This window comes from Lycorma delicatula, chromosome 3 (genome assembly GCF_047948215.1).
Source record: "Lycorma delicatula isolate Av1 chromosome 3, ASM4794821v1, whole genome shotgun sequence".
NCBI lineage: Eukaryota > Metazoa > Arthropoda > Insecta > Hemiptera > Fulgoridae > Lycorma > Lycorma delicatula.
This window is the reverse complement of record NC_134457.1, coordinates 7,626,814-7,645,300: the sequence shown is the minus strand read 5'-3', so window position 1 is coordinate 7,645,300 and position 18,487 is coordinate 7,626,814. Positions and strand designations below refer to the sequence as shown.

Below are 18,487 nucleotides of genomic sequence, written 5' to 3'. Positions count from 1 at the left end.
TATTACTCCTATGTGATATTGGGATTTGAATCCATAACTTTACGAATAAACAATTTGATCGGATTAACCCGTGAATAAAATTATTCAAATTATCTTTTACTGTTTTTTTCTTTACACTTAAAAGTTTAATTTTTAATTCGTATTTGTAACGAATTCAAAGATGATGTAGTCTTAAATTTTTATATTCAACGGATTATTTTTATTTTTTTTATTCTATATAACTGGAAAAATCAACATACTTTAAATTTATCAGTACATGATTTCTAATTCAATTACTAAAAAAAAAATTTATCCTAGTAAACCTATAGATGAATAATGGAAAAAAAAGTAAATAAAAAAAAAAAAATAATAAAACATGGATTTTGTAGTATTACTATTATTATTGTTATTATTAAATAGAAAGCTCTCAGTACTGAAGCTCTTTTTGTATTCTCAATAAATAACACCCTTGTTAACGTTTTTATAGAACGTACAGCAATTTCTTTTTACAACAGAAAGTTTCTATTATAAAAACTAGATAGCTGTAATAATATCTAAACAAGAGAAGAGAGAATTATAAATACCATTAAATATTGCTCACATTATAGAATTATATAATTTTATTGCATGTCATAAAGTAAAACAAACATCTACCACTTACATACAAGTATTATTATATTACATATAATTATACCGCTTGAGTAAACAAATCTCGTGTAGTAATTTTATTTTGAAAATAATTAATTAATTGTACTGGTTATTTATAGATATGAAAAATTCCTTCCTAATTATTATTTTTAACGCATTTTTATTATTCTGATTGGTAATTTGTGTGTTAAATGATAACATTGATTTTAATATTATATTTATTCTAATGTAACCTTAAGATGAGTATTGTAATTAAAGAAAAACTATACTATAAATAATCGCATGTATTATTAAAAAAAAATAAATAAATAACTATATTTCTTACCGGTAAATCGAAGTAGATAAAAAAATAAATAACAAAAACAAAGCAAAACTATTCATTGTAAAAAGTAAACTTACATTTTTTTCAAGAAAATTACTTTTAAAAAAATATTCTATTTGTGAATAACTAATAAGAAAACCGCGGGGCAGGCTCTCATATAGAAACACTTTATAATTAAATATAGTAGTTATAATTAGCGCTATAATTATAAAATGGTACAATATGAGAACGTGCCCCAAGCTTTTTTTTTTATTTATGCATAAATAGAAAATTTTTTTCTTTACCGTCTAGATAGCGCTATACCAGAACTATAGCTCAATAAGGGAAAGTACTGTAATCGTTCCAATTTGGGAATATGCTGTTTTCACTGGATCTTACACTTGATCTAAAGATTTACTGGATCTAAGGAATCCAAAAAAACGGATAGAATTTTTCCGGATGTTAATGTTCGTATATACGTGTAAGTTCGGTGTTGGCCTCTAAATCACCCAACATCTACAAAATGACTGAATCGATTTTGACCAAAATCGGTCAGATCAATGGAGCATTGATGCCATTAAATTTTCAACTTGAAAAGACAAAGGGGAGGGGTGAGACTGTAGAGCAAGGTCACCCTCAATATCTCGAGATTTCGCCAAATTAAGGACATATATTTCTTAGGCTCATTTGTCAACGATTAAAAAATAACAATATTTGTAACAAAAAAAAATGTTTGTTAAGTCGAACAACCACCCCAAAAAATTCTCTAAACTACTGGTATGATGTAACGTCACAGGTGAGCGGTAGATTTAAATAAATTAATATTTAAAGTGTAAAAAATTACTCGGTCTGGCTGGATCTCATACTTGTCGCCCGGTCGACACGGTACCTGGTGCGTTAGGTCTCGCGGCTACACCATTTTTTTGACCGTACAGGCAAAGTTTGTTGTAATTTGTAAAATTACATTAGTTTAGTCAGAGCCAACCGTTGCGGCTAGTACTGCCACACCCGCGCGAATTAAATATGGTATGCGTGCACGTTTTAGTTAGAATAATTGAATTAAATAAACCACAAAATATTTTATTTAAATAATATATTATAATTTTAAATTAAATTGTGTGCGTAAGCCGTGCATCAGAAACAACCCACAGTTGTAGGACTTTCCCGAAACGCGGCTTTATCCGCGTGAAGGTAAAGTCCAACAACTTTGTTGTCAGCTTTTTTAACATATTTTTCTAAAAATTAATTTTTAAGGAATTATATTATTTAATTTTTTATATCTTTCACAGAATTGAGTTCTTTGAAAACAAATTAATTTCGCTTAAGTTATAAAATCTCTTTGTAAAGTGTCAATTTTACCACTCTTTTTATTTTTTACTTTAATTTTTTAATTCTTTAGCAAACAAAAAAAAAATATTTGTATGCAATTTTATTCTACATTGTAACCTGAATGATTAGTTTCCATTATTATAAAAGATACCAGATATTTATAATTAAATCAGATGATTAGTGTGCATAAGTTTTTGAAGGTAAATTTGCACTAGTTATATATATAAATCCGCTTCAACACCAACCTTATCTTTCTTTGTCTGTTTAGCCTCCGGAATCACAGTAAGGTATTACTTCAGGGATGATATGTATGAATGTAAATGAAGTGTAGTCTTGTGCAGTCTCAGGACGATCATTCCTGAAATGTGTGGTTAATTGAAACCCGATCACAAAAGAAAACAGGTATCTACGATCTAATATGCAAATTCGTATAATACTAACTAACTTCTGGACCGATTTACACTCGTTAAAAAGGGGTAAAAGGAACAATCGGAGATAGGGAAAAAGCGAAAGGTTAAATTTTGTGAAGTTCCGTATTGTTCAGTTTTATATTGTTATATGAAACTTTCAATTGTGTTCATTTAACCTATAAATAAAAATACATGAAATTTGCTATGGAATATTTTATCACCCGACTTAAGTTGCAGAGAAAAATTTCACCATTCTCTGATGTAGGTAAAAGAGTTTAATTAAGGTTGCAAGATTTCAGGACACGGTTGAACCATTGTAAGTTAAATAAAAGCATGTAATTACGTAAAAAAAAGTTAATAAATAAATCATAATTAACGGCAATTGTTGCTTTCCTGGCAAATTTTATTTATTCTGGGTTCTAAATGTACATTAAAAAGAACGATACTATACTAAGAGCCGTATAAATTGGATGATTTCGCCATGTTACTTATCGTTAAAAATAAATCTTTAATAAAAATATAATTACTTCATTAAAATCGTCAATCTTTTCTAATAAAACAACGATTGAGGTTTTAGAAAAATATGACCGCTTTATAAAAAACAAAAATCGAAGAAATTGTGTAGCTTTAGAGATATTACAATTTATAGCTTAAAAGATAATGAAAATAATTCGTTTGAACATCCTTTGTTTCATATAAATGTTTTAATACCTTACATGATCTTTTTCAAAATTTATCCTAGTTAATTTCGTCTACATAAAAGAATTTAATTTTTTGGGAGGGAAGGAAGTATAATAAAGTGTAGATATATATTTTATTAGCTGTCATATAAGGATATTGAAGTCAGTAAGAGAGAAATAGATTACCGGAGAGGTGCGAGGCGAGAGATTATGTTTTATTGTCTGGTGCCGTGGCGTCTCATCGGGATCGTGAATATAACTGGCCTTCAACTTGGGCGCCGTGCAGCGTGCCTTTTGCCTCGCGCCGGTAAATTATGAAAAGTGTCCCGTGACGCAATCTCCCAATATTATCCACCGCCATCATGAAAACTACTATTAACGCGGCAATGACCTGTACCCGAGCCCCCGAGCCGATGTAATTCTTTGATCGACCCTATTATTTGTCATAAATTTTACACGTTTATTTGGATTATTGTTTTTATATCGATTGTCCGTAAAATAATTTGGCGTTTTATTTTTTATTTTTTTTTTTTTTAGCTGAAACTATGAATTTTTATTTAATTTTACTTCACCTACAATTTCTATTTAATTAATTTTCAATGCATTATATGAACATATAGTGCGATGTTAATTGATAAATTCATAAATATAACGATTGACGGTTACGGAAAGTCATGCCGGATCTGTGATGTATAGTGTGTAAAGAAAGTTATGTAATGGCGAAAAATTTCTGCTTTTAGATTTCAACGGAAATATCCATTTTGACCATTCCTGAATAAATTTTGAATAGTTTCGGCGTGATGTCTGCATGTACGTACATAAAAATGTATCTCGCACATATCTCAAAAACGGATAGCCGTAGAATGTTGAAATTTTAGATTTAGGACTGTTGTAACATCTATTTGTGCCCCTCCCCTTTTGATTACAAGTGATTTAACCAAAAATGTCCAAAACATCCAAAATCCAAAAGATTTGGATTTTGGACTTTTTTTAACTGGTGTAATAAACCCTCATTGAGGGATTTTCAACAATATATCATAAGTGGTACTTAGTTTCATCGGTTCTAGAGTTATATCCAAATAAAACTGTAATTAATGAAATATTTGAATCTTACAAGGGGAAAGAATATCCGTGCGCATGCGACCTCATATACGTATATATATTTTTTTAACTTTTTTTTTAATTTAAATATACTGATTTATTAATAATTATTAATCTCTGATTGTAGAAAAACGTTTATAATAAATAATAATTAATTATCACAATAAATAAAAAAAATATTTAAAAAAATCACAAGTTATTAATGAAATAAAATTTTATGCACTTTCTATTTTAATTCAAAATTTTTTACATAGGTTAATTTAATAAATGAACATATTTAATTTAAAAAAAAAAGAAAATGAAATATATATATATATATATGAAGTCGGATTCGAACCGATGGATGTGTGGTTACGGATCCGACACGTTCTTACTTACACCATATAACTACTTAAGCGACGTGAGAAAAATAAATATATAAATTAATAGAAAATTCTGATACGGACACCACAAAAAATGTGATGCAGTGTGGTGTTCACCATAATGCAATTATTGTGTAACTATCTACTTTATTAAAGAATTGGAGGATCGTATCTCACTTTCAAATGAAATAAGTTTAAATGAATTACAGTAAAAAATGTGTATATGTAATTAAATAGACCTACAATGAAGTCAAATGTTGTGGAAGTCCACATCAGATTTTTTTAAATTGTTTTAATGGTTTTTAATTTTTTAAATGGTTTCCTAACGAAAATCATTATTCTTATGTACATCATTATTACTATTTGCCTTGTGTACATGTGCCTAGACTTAAATCATTAATATTAAATTAATGATATTTAAATCATTAATATTTATGAACATCTTAAATGTGCTGTTCTTGAAGGAAGAGAAGGTAATATTTTGTGTTAAAAAACAATGAGTAATTGTAAAGAAAGAATCTATTAGTGAATATGTCTCAATTTGAATATTGTAAATCAATATTTTTACGTAATTTACTGCCTATTGATAAGTAAAAATATAAATATATATTTGTTTTTGTTTTTTGTTTTTTAATCCAGAACTTTCCTGATGAAAGACGACGATGGTATTTCTCAGTCACGTAGGTCAGTACATTTTTATTATTTTACGTTGAATTTAAAAAAATTTGAAAATAGATGTTTTTTCTTAAATATATTATAATTACAATTTTATTATTTAACAATTAAAACATTGATCTCAAATTTTTTCCATATTGTCTTTTTTTTAAGTTCTCTAGATTTAATTACAGATCCACACATTACACGTCTACACGGATTATATAAGTAAATACGATACATTACCTTTTGGAAAACCAAACAAAAAACTTAAAAAAGGAATTATTAACATATAATTTATTATTTTAAAGTATTCTGTAACGTAATATCACAATGTTATCCGCCTTTATATTTCTTTCATACGGTGATTTTTTTTCTTACCTTCTCCTGTGTTTGTTATAATTTTTTAACGAGAAATTATACGGTACGATAATGTGAAAAATGTTTCTGTTGTCGACGTTTTTATTATTATTTTTTGTCTTACAAGTCGTGAATTTATAATCGGTACCGATTAAGGAAACACAAGTAAATTGCATTATAAAAAAGCACGTGAAGAGGGTGAATCCAGCGAACATTATCAATAAAGCGTACTCATAAATAAACTAAATAGCATAGTCCTATAACAAATTTACGTCTATATTAATAAACACACTTACATTAAGTAGGATCATAAAGAATGAAGAAATCACAATAGTCCAGTAAAAAAGCAAACCAAAAAAGAATTATTAAAAAGAGTTATTAAAAATTAGATAGAAGTAAGGAAAACGGTAGCATAACAAGTTCACAGAAAGAAACAGAAGGACGTTAGGCTCCTCCACTAAAGACGTTTATCACATGTATGATACCGAACCGGTTCAAGTGCTATTCAGATATTTCAAGTCCAGCACGACATTATAATTATTATTGACAGCCTGATGTTTATATAGTACTCAACTCAAAAACTTTAGTACAAAAACCTAAGTAAATTGTCGAATTAAAAATAATAATAACAATAAATTCTCGCATTTGAAAAACCCTTAGCTCACACTCGATAGTTAACATCGTTTCTTTTTAACAATCTTTTCTTATTTTTATCATGATTCATATTTATCTCTTTAATTTTATTTCGGACTGCTTCTTTTCAAAAAATCAGCGTATTTGCAAATAAAGTTACAAAAAAATAGGGTTAAAAACGAGCTAAAAATAAAACATTGGTCTCAATTTTTTAATTTACTTTTTACATAATTCATTATAAAACCCAAAATGAAAAAATCATCAGAGGTCATTTCGGTTCTGTTTTCAAACGATCCGTACCGACGAATCCAGCGATCGAAGAAAACGACATTCAACGGATCCAGTATAGAGTTTTTCCTATGAAGAGGCGCACCAGATTGTTGCCAAATAAAATTTTCTGATCAGTTTTGCATTTGAGGGAAGGCCGTATCCGCATAAAACCGAATAAGAAACTCTTGTTACTCTTCCTTCAGCAAAAATGAGCGACCCGTAAACTTGCCGTAGGGATATAGCGCAGAAAAAGTATTTTTTGAGAGTTTTTTTTCCATTATAAGAGTTCATGGAGGAGATTTTCTAACCCCGAGATACCGACATTATGTGTGTTAACTTTCCACTAAGGTAAAATGATGACTCCTCACTAAACGCAATATTATTAAGAAAATATTTTCTCATGTTCCAAATCGTGCTGTTCTTTTAACGCTACAACATTTCAATTACGAAGTGGACACGCACATAATAATTGTTAGACTTCAAAGCTTGTTCCTGTAAACTGTGTAGATGCTACGTAAGCGTTTTCTTAAAACATTCTACACTGTCACCGGCATCGTTAGTTAGCAGACTCTCTTCCAAACAGATGTTTTGGGGATTACACAGAAAAAACTCCCTGATCCGTACGACATTTTCTTCGGACACCCTCGGTCTTCCCGTTGTCTTCCCTTTTTCAAAAATATCCGGTCTTTTTCAAACCGATTATCCCATCGACGAATTTTATTGTCCTCAGAGGATTACAATTAAACGTTCTACGAAACGCACGTTGAAATGTAACAATAGATTCGCATTCAGCAAACCGCAAAACAGAAAAGGTTTTCAATTTTAGTAAAAGAATTGAAAATTCTTTTTCTAGGAAAAGGTGTCCTAGTAATGCTTTCCTTGTAACGCTGTTAACCGGAAAAATAGGGAACCAAACTACGGACGTGAACTCAATTAAAACTGTACTTTTTAATTTAAATTCTAGCCTTAAATCAAAACTTAAATCAAGAATTTCCCAATATGCTTTCTTTTATATTCTTTTTATTTCTTATAAACTGTACACGATTATAAAAAAGGGAAAAAATTTTCATTAGACATATTGCTTTGTAAATACATAAACGACGTGTCTTCAGTTAGAAAGCAAAATTAAGTTCATTAAAAATATTTTAATCCGTAACATTTTCTAAATATAGATAAATAAACAGGAATTACATAATTTGTGTAGTAAAATTTAAAAATAACAAAATCAAAACTACATAACGATATTCTCAACCAAATTCCTTTTCTTATATATAAAGAATAATTTATAACTCGAATTTCATTTTTAATGACTATGTCATGTTCTGACATTTAAATATAGAAAAGACAATTTGATTTTTAATATAAGTGTCTTCAACTACGAGAGATAGAGAGAGAGTGAGTGAGAGATTTTATATATATATATATTAAATTTTTATAAAATATTTTCTTTATCCGGAATGTAAAATAGATCTTACGAAAATAAAAGATACAGTAATAGAAGTTATTAGAGAAATTTTCAATATACGTATTGTAACGTATATTTTTATAACATTTACCTTTCTCAATGTATATTCCCACTACTCAAACAAAAAATGTTATTTATATATATATTTAAATATATATTTTTATTTTCTGTAAATATGTTACAATTAATATTAATATTTGACGAAAAACTATTTAATAAAAGTAAAAGGAAGGGTTTTCACTTTTGTATTTTTAAACAGGTTAATTGTTATATAAAAATTTAAAGTATAATGTTTATTTATATATTTAAACAAAATAACACTGTAGAAACTGAATTAAAAATTTTAAATAAAAATAATCACTATTAAATAAATTCTAATTGTAAAATAACAGGAAATTCATGTCACGGAATAGGAATTCCATGTTAACGTAAAAAAATTATTTTTTTTTATTATAGAGATTTATGATACGTTTTTTTGTATCGGCAAATTAGATTTTAAAACTTTAATTGCGTAGCTTTTAACACATATAGATAGTATAATTTCCCGGAGGTCCCGGGTTCGAATCCCGGTAAGGCATGGCATTTTTCACACACGCTACAAATTACAAATCATTCATCTCATCCTCTGCAGTAATGCTTAACTGCGGAGCCGGAGGTTAAACAAAAAAAAAAGATAGTTATAGTTAAATGAAACTGGAAAATAAATTTTCGCTAGTAAGTCTGTATAAGATTATTATTACAAAATTAATATTTTGAATGAACGTAAACATATTTCGAAACGAGTGATAAATGCGGTCTTTTGTTGTAGAAAAACCATAATTCCGGCGAGAATGTTCTTCTGGGTGTTCTCGTTTGAGAGAAATAAGGCATAAAGACCGAGTCCCGGCTCCTAGGGTGGGGAACAGTAACGACATAGTCGGACCTGGTAACCCTACTCTGGGAGTTAGAGACAGGCATTAGTTGATAAGATCCAGCCGACTTATAAAAGTACACTCCCCCGGATTGTGTTATGCTTCACTGTGAAATCAGATTCAAGGGAGAGGGGAAAAAAGTGATAAATATTTCAAATTGAAACACACCACTACCAAAAAAGAAACATGGTTCTTTAATACAGGACAATTAAAGAACATGCGGTTGACAATTTTATATATAGTACAATTTTTTTACACACACACATGTATATATAAATACATACATCTATACTGATTTTGTGTGAAAATTTCGTTAACAACTTGACTCCCCTGACATCCCAGTTGGAGTCATGATTGGTCACAAAATAAAATCTAAATTTTCCCAACTGGCCGCTGTACGTTTTCAGCAAATACTAACTCAATATTTTAGGTTCTTTTTACTATCATAAGAAAACTACAGTTGCTTTTTGTGGCCCTAGGAATGAAATCCCAAATAGATTTGTGATTCAAGGCATTCAGTGGCGTATATTTCTTCTTACTGCAATAATTCCATAGAAAAGGAATATATGATACGTATAAAATAGGATATAAATTAGTATTTTTTGGGCAATAAAGCCCATGGTTTCTTTTTTCTAAAATTGGTTACAATTTACCCGTTTCTTTTGGATTCTTGGTGGTTGGTTGCTGTATAATTGGTATTTATTTTCGTTTGTTTCCATTTTTGGTAAGTAAAATAAATAACTCGTAATGTTTACAAATAAATAAAGTTCTTGCTTACATTACAGTAAGCTTCATTGATTAATTTTTTTTTTTTTTATTTGTCAGTGTTTAATTTACAATCGGTTCTAATTTACTGGAACCATAAGCTAATTTGAATACAAAATCAAAGACATGCCCAGGGAGATTTCCAATGAAATCCCTGAAAGTGTAATGCATACATATCTTAAACATAAACGTGTAATAGTTATAAATAAGTTCGTACAAAGCTGATTCCAAAGAACAATGATCAAGTTCAGAACATAAACAGTAAAGAAAAAATCAAAAAATAGACTTTCAATGACACAAAGAATAACTAATTAAATAAAGAAATAGTGAAACAAGTCATAAAACCAATAAAAGAAAGTGACGAAACGAAATGAAAAATTTTGACGATCCACAATATCCTACGGTGGAAAATAAGAAATGTAAACATATATAAAAATTTATTGAGAAAGAATAATAATAATACGAATTAATAAATAAAAATAAAAAACTGAAAGAAAACGTTTCTTAAAAAAAAAAAAAAAAAAAAAAAAAAAAAAAAAAAAAAATTCTGACAATAGAAGATTGAACATACTGAACTTTAGCATGCACTCTTAGAAATCACTGAGCATACTATTGTCCAAATTTAGTAGAACATTGCTTTTAACAAGCAATCTAACGACTACTTTTAGCTTTTTACTCATTTTTTTGTCTTCAGTCATTTGACTGGTTTGATGCAGCTCTCCAAGATTACCTATCTAGTGCTAGTCGTTTCATTTCAGTATACCCTCTACATACTACATCCCTAACAATTTGTTTTATATATTCCAAACGTGGCCTGCCTACACAATTTTTTCCTTCTACCTGTCCTTCCAATATTAAAGCGACTATTCCAGGATGCCTTAGTATGTGGCCTATAAGTCTGTCTTCTTTTAGCTATATTTTTCCAAATGCTTCTTTCTTCATCTATTTGCCGCAATACCTCTTCATTTGTCACTTTATCCACCCGTCTGTTTTTTAACATTCTCCTATAGCACCGCGTTTCAAAAGCTTCTAATCTTTTCTTCTCAGATACTCCGATCGTCCAAGTTTCACTTCCATATAAAGCGACACACCAAACATATACTTTCAAAAATCTTTTCCTGACATTTAAATTAATTTTTGATGTAAACAAATTATATTTCTTACTGAAGGCTCGTTTCGTTTTTAGTAATTCTACTTCCCAAATAACAAAATTCTTCTACCTCCATAATCTTTTCTCCTCCTATTTTCACATTCAGCGGTCCATCTTTGTTATTTCTACTACATTTCATTACTTTTGTTTTGTTCTTGTTTATTTTCACGCGATAGTTCTTGCGTAGGACTTCATCTATGCCGTTCATTGTTTCTTCTAAATCCTTTTTATTCTCGGCTAGAATTACTATATCATCAGCAAATCGATGATGATATAGTAATATTTATTTTTTACTAATAAAAAATAAAAACTAAAATTTTACCAAAAAACCTAATATTTAATTTCTAAAATTTATAAATTTATTAACTCTATTAAAAATCAAAGAAAAGGAGGGTAAGTATATCGATTTCTAATTTAGATTCTGGCGTGCATGAATATACAGAAAAAAATCAAAATGAGATCACACAAGATCTACAATCCTCCTACCTACCCAACATCCTCAAAATTTACAATTCACTTCAGTCAGCATCTGCTTCCTCCGGAGAAGGGAGCGCATTGCTTCCTCCAAATAACTAGTATTCCGATAGGCATATTCCTGCTAGCCCAAAAAGCGTTAGCACCGTAAGGACTTCAGCGAACGGACTGAGGGAGAATCACGCTGGGAGTACGAGGCTTAAAAGCTCAGTCTCCCACGGTAAGACCCAGTAAATAATATTCACGCTGTTTCATACGGATAGGAACGCAAATCACCAAATCCGTCCATAAATAAAACTTAAAATGTATAACCGCCACAAAATAACACCCAATAACCCGCCCGATAATAGCAAGGGAGATTGTTCAGGCTGTGCGATCTGTTGGGAGAAATAATTTAACTTCCGCCATTCTTGCGTACCGTTCCGAGATCACATACCGACCCTTTGTGTCCATGAGATTCCTTTTGAAATCTCATAGCCAGATTACGATGCTATAGGAGACCCTAATATTGAAAATAAAATTGTAATTTATAGAAAATAAAGCCCCAGCTAATACTTTCTTCCATCGGTTTAAGTAGCTTTGAAAGGCTTAAATAACCACATAAAAAAATAAAATTCAAATTTTGTCGATAGGCGTACCTCAAGTTTTTGCTATTGATCCAAATCAGTTTTAAAAATAATTTACGTTTAATGCATCAAGCTATCACATGTGATTCGTTCACAGTGTTACGTAAGGCACTATTGGTTAAGACCAATTATAAAAAGTAAAAAAAAATATATATATATATATAAAAAAATAAAAACAAAAATATCATCAAACAGACGAGCTTATTTAACGAAGCGGATCAAAATGCGGCAAAAATAAAACAAACAATAACAATGAGTATCCTGTTATTGAATTTAACGATCGAATATGACAATAAGAAATCATATTGTTCAAGGAAAGGAATTTTTATTCTTTCTATACCATTTATAGATAAGTTTCTCGCGCCCAACTATCATATATTATTAAATGTCATTGTATGAATAGAACAACAACGGCCGCGATACGACTGTATTTATTTCTTTTTTAACGTATACCTATTAAAAGAATGTATCGGCTATTTAAATACATGTATATATGTATTTATGCACGTACTTATATACTATGTACATAATGTGATATATATTTACCTATATAGAAAAAGCCGACCGATAGATTAATGGATGTAATGTTTAACAAACCGTGACTTTAGAAATAAATCGCCCGTCCTTCCATTTCAACACCGTTTAAAATTCTACCTCCGATATACAGTAAACTTGCCTACCTACCTTATCGGAATATTTAATTCCATCTTTAATTAACATTTACAAATAAATAATTAATTTATTATTATTATTATTATCTATATTTAATATTCATCATTCGCTTACGTTTACAAAGACACAGTATTAAAATGTAATAAAGTATACAATGCAAAGGAATTTAAATAAGATTTTGTTGAGTTAAGTAAACATAAAATAAGTAATTACTTGAGAATTATTCTTACAATCATAAAAATAGATTGAAGAATTACGTAAAGCCTTAATATATATATATATAATACTGCCATAAATTTAGTTATTACGTTATTCAACTAGAAAAATATGTTTTTAAATTATATAGTTCAGATAATAAAATAATATTATTTAAAGATTTATTTTTTAATATTTAAATAGCATTGTACGAGTAAGTAGTATAAAAGTATAAAATTTCTTAAAATTTTAATTACCGTGTGTCCTGACTACAGTAATGGCGAAAAGTTAAATTAGGATGATTTAACGAGTGGGTGATAACTTTTGGAGGTGTTAAGTGATGAATTAAATGGAATTGCACAAAGGCTTTTTACTTCCTTGTACGAAGTAAAGGAAGTATTGTGATCACGAAAATTTCGGTTTTCAGATTTCTACGGAAATATCCATTTTTACTAGTTTTGGCGTGATGTCTGTACGTATATACCTCGGGTAATTCAAAAACGGTTTGCCGTAGGATGTTGAAATTTTGGAACATCTAGTTGTGCATTTCCCCTTCTGATTGCAATTGACGAACCAAAAGTATCTCCTAAAAAGGCCCAAAATCACAAAAATTTTTTTTTTTTTACTTTTTCATAACAGCAGTAATAAGCCCTTATCTGTAGCTTTTCAACGATGGAACAGAACGGAACACAAATGTGGCGGAAGTTTCACAAATTCTCCCTTCGAATCGCAGAGCCTGGACAGTGTCTCTTGCTGCTGTATGATTCTGTAATCGGACGTGTTTCAAGGGTTTATTTTAATGTCGGGTCTAAATTTCAAGTTTTGTTATATTTTATGGACGGATTTGTAAAAAGCGTTCCATATCCGTTTGGACCAGCGTTCTCAAACCCGTTTCTGGGTCCGACCGCGGGAGACTAGGCTTTTAAAACCCGTGCTTCCGATGTAATTCCCCTTCAGACCGTCCACTGAAGTCCTTTCGGTGCTAACGCTTCATAGGCTAGCAGGAATACGCCACAACGGGGCCCTAATTGTTTGGAGGGAGCAATGCGCCCCCTTCTCAGGAGGGAGTCGCAATTGCTGATTTAATTTAATTAATTGTAAGTACTGAAATTTTTTAAGGTATGGATAAAGGAGAAGATCTTCATCTACTTCTTCGGTGGCTGCCCTTCACGTTGCTTCTCTGCTGGGCTCTTTTTCCGGACTCTAGTCCGTGACGGCGGGTCGCGTAGTAGGTCTTCTTTCTTCTTTTTCTTCTTCAGATGACCTCTTCGTTCTTCTTTGGCCTATACTTTCCGAGACTCGGCAGTAATCGAAATTACATGCCATTAACTTTGCTGTTCCTGTGGCCCTGAAGGCTGAACGGGGGAAAGTGCAGGTTTCTTCTTTCTTCGTTATTCTATGCTGTTGGTGGCTGCTGGGCTCGTTCCCTCTTCTTCGTTCTTGAAAGGAAAGGAAAAAGGGGAACTTACAATTTGGGTAAAACATGATTCGCGATCGCGGTTTGGGAGCGGCGATCGCCTTTTGTCGAAGAAGTAAGAGCGGATTACTCAAACACATCAAATAATTAATCTTCCAGACACACGTATGTCCGGGAAGAGTTTGGGGGGACCGCGTGGCCATAGTGAAGAAACCAATGTTCTGTTGGCTGTCGTGAATGTGATATCTGAAACATAGAAACAGAACACACACACGCACAAAAAAAGGAAAGTTTTTATTTTATTTTTGGGATGAGTAGGGTAATTTGAAAAGGAAAGGAATTTGTTCTCCTTCGGCCGGTGGGCGCCATACGTATATATTTCTGATATTAATATAAATAAAATATTAATTATCAAGCTATTTTATATATATATATATATATATAGAAAGGGGGGGGGTCTATCTCGCGTGAAAAAAAACGCGCATTCCCGACGCCAAACGGCGTTTGTTCGACTTCTTACCTTTGTCGGCATTGTGGGAAGGCTCCAATTTTTCAGAATATTCGGAACGGCAGTTCTCGATCTGAAAAAAAAAACTTTTTTTGAATGGATATTTACCGCCTTTCAAGGTCTCTTTTTCAACGACATATCATAATTAGTATATATCATATCATAATTTTTATTGGTTCCAGAGTTATAGCCAAACAAAATTTTAAATGATGAAATACTTGGATCTTACAAGGGAAGGCACATCGGTTCGAATTCATCTGTTCATCTTCATCTTCTATTTTTCAACTTTTTTTTTATAATTTAAATATATTGATTTATTAATAATTATTAACTCGTGATTGTAAAAAAAAATTACAATAAATAATTATTCAATAATAACAATAAAAAAAGGAAATATGAAAAAAAAACAGACGTTATTAAAGTTAACTACAGAGCGACTGAAAAATAGACCCTCACAAGAACAACATATACACTGAGGCCTACATTGCCCGATCTTTAATAAATTGCAAAAAATTCTTATCTTTTAGTTGATTACTCCTCTGATATTGTCGGACAATATTCTCCCTAAGTTGGAATTGATCTTCATTTGGTTTATTTGTTTTTTTGTTGCCAATCATTTAATCGCTCTTTGGTTTGATATAGTTCTTCTGGTCTTAATTTGTATACCACGTTCTCTAGTTTTCAAATGTCTTCTCTTAATTAATACTTTCTTTTAATACTTCTTTTTTAAGTTAAATATCTTGATTTTTTAATAATTATTAACCTCTGATTGTAAAAAAAAATTACAATAAATAATACTTCAATAATAAAAAAACAAAAAAAAAAAAAATGAAAAAATCAGAAGTACCTGACATCAGATACTCTCGTATGTCCTATCCGCAATCGACAGAGGACTACTTCCACACGACGAGTTTTTCTGCATGAGAAGTCCCATGGCAACACAGAACCTTTAATTTTCCGGAGTTCATTATCAACGGTAGCCGTCCATTCACTTTGCCACTTTGCTCTTAGAGATTGTTTTACATAATTAATAAAATCAGAAGTAGCAATTCGAGTGGTGAAAATTACGTCCGTCTTTGGCAGCGGAATCTGCATGCTCATTACCCGGAATCCATACGTGGCTAGGAACCCAGCAGAAACTTACTTCTGTGTTGCGATTATTCAACTCTGCGATTACGTTGTAAATTTTGATGACGATAGAATGTCTGGAATAAAAGTTTTCTAACGCTTGGTGTAGTATATATGTATAGTGTAATAGGCGTTCAAGGAAGTAAAAAAATCAGTGTAGGATGTTGTTGTGTAAGGGTATATGTTGTAATTTGGGTAGTATTCTTGGTGTAGTATAGATGTATAGTGTAAAGTGTTCTGCAGCTGAGTGTGTAGTGGGAAGAAAAGCTGCAGAGGCTAGGCCCGTGGGGACGCCAACCCCCAAAGTCTTAAAGAATAAGACTCCCCGTCGGGGGATTTGAATGTTAAGTCTGATAGAGAAATTCAATTTAAAAATAAAATCGAGGATAGGGATCAGGTTTTGAATGTTTTCAGAATTTTGTCAACCAATAGAGGCCATTTCTAAGCATGTTCGAATAATTTCAAAGAAGATGCTGAAAACTTTTATAGAACTGTATGTATATAAGACTGAGGGCGTACACATTTTTGTTAAAAGACCACCCTTTCAATAAAGATGAAAATTACCGTGTATTTGTAGAACAAATTAATTCTAAATTTGTCCAATTCAACGCTCAAGTCTCTCGATAGTAATTTGTTAATCAACTAGGTGGTCATTTATAGATCTCTTTTGGTCCTTTTGAAATCTTTCTACATAACTGTTGGAAACTCTTTTTATAATTCCTAATAAATTTAATATCATAGTGTGTGGTGATTTCAATGTTAACCCGGTAGACAATTCTAATCTTGTAACAAATAAACTATTAATTCGGTTAATAACGTTTTATCCGATACACTTTATCGGATGATACCTAGAATTGAGCGGGATACGAAGAAAGGTTAACTTTGGAGGCATAACACATTTACAAAAGAAAAAAATCTTAACATACATAACGAGAAAAATTGAAAATGATTAATACGGTATCTAAGGGAATGCATGCTTGTAATGCGTGATGGTGGTGTGAGTGCGCGCGCGCGTGTGTGTGCTGTTTTGGAAACATTATTTTCATTAATATAAATCTGTTTATTTTATTTTTTAAAAATGTATAGGTATCAAATGTTATAGCTGTTATATATATTGATACGTATACAGTTTAAATAAACTATATAGCGCAGGAAGTTATTAATTAATATTAAACGAAAATTATACATACTGACCGATCTATTCAATTTAAGTATTTTATTCATTACACTGGTCTACACTATTTTCGGCAAATACGTCGAGTAATTTTTAAAGTGCTGTTTATGCTGAAACATAAATTGTAATCAAAAATGCTCTTATTATTATAGTTAGAATTATTTTAGTTTAAAGATCCCTCTTACGTTATTTTTTACGCATAACAGAAACGATCTGTTATCTAATGCACGTTATAACATGCTTAATATTAAGAATGTTATTTATTGCAGAATAAGTAAAATTTCAACAACCGTTATATCAATAATGGGTGTTGTTGGAATGAAAGAAATACATGAAAGTACGCCATTAATTTTAAAAGCAGTCAATGACGATGCTTACTTATGGCTGTATCAACTTCAAAGTTATTGGTTTTCTTCTCGGTCTGGTAAGATGGCTTTACAAAATACAACTGTTTCTAACGTTTGTGGTACAGTCGTGCAACAAGTGAACTTTATATGAGGCAAAAAAATCGAAAAAAAACACTTTCAATCCTGGACAAAAAAATATTAAATACGTTCCTTTAGTCAGTTCTAAGCAAGCTATTTTGCGACCTTTATTTGTAAAATTGAGGTGGACGACGAATTTTTTTAAAGCACAGACTAAAAAAGTAAAAGAATTTAAATATTTAAGAGAAGTGTTTCTTAAGATAAGTAAAATCAAATTAAAAAAATCTGATGCGGACACCGCATGATCCTTATGCGCCTATTAAGTTATTTATACACTTTTTTTTTTTTAAATGAAAATTATATAAAATTTTATTTCATTTAATAACTTTTGAAATTTGTCAAATATTATTTTTTTATTCTTATTACTGAATTATTATTTATCGTAAAAAGGTTTTTACAGAGGTTAATAATTATTAATAAATCTATATATTTAAATTAAAAAAAAAGGAGATGAAGTTGGATTTGAACCGATGTGCCTTCCCCTTGTAATATCCGAATATTTCATTAATTAAAATTTTATTTGGTTATAACTCTGGAATCAATGAAAATAAATACGACCTATCATATATCATTGAAAAGATCTCAATAAGGGCTGATTACTTCAGTAAAGAAAAAATCCAAATCAAAAAGTTTTGGATTTTGAGCTTTCTTGTACAATTTTTGTCCAGTCGATTGTAATCAAAAGAAGTTGTACAATTAGATGTTACAACAGTCCTAAATCCAAAATTGCAACATCCTACGGCAATCGTTTTTTAATTATGCGAGATACATACGCGCGTACGTACGTCTA

The 18,487-nt window shown here is 30.5% G+C and overlaps 1 protein-coding gene across 3 annotated transcripts in view; it reads left to right on the top strand.

Annotated features, from left to right (window-relative positions):
- grh (grainy head) overlaps window positions 1-18,487 on the top strand; it is a 914,307-nt gene that overhangs the window by 360,578 nt on the left and 535,242 nt on the right. For all 3 annotated transcript variants that reach the window (XM_075359398.1, XM_075359399.1, XM_075359401.1), the window contains exon 3: window positions 5,450-5,494. In XM_075359398.1, coding sequence (XP_075215513.1) covers window positions 5,450-5,494 — 45 coding nt within the window. The remainder of the gene's footprint in view (window positions 1-5,449; window positions 5,495-18,487) is intronic.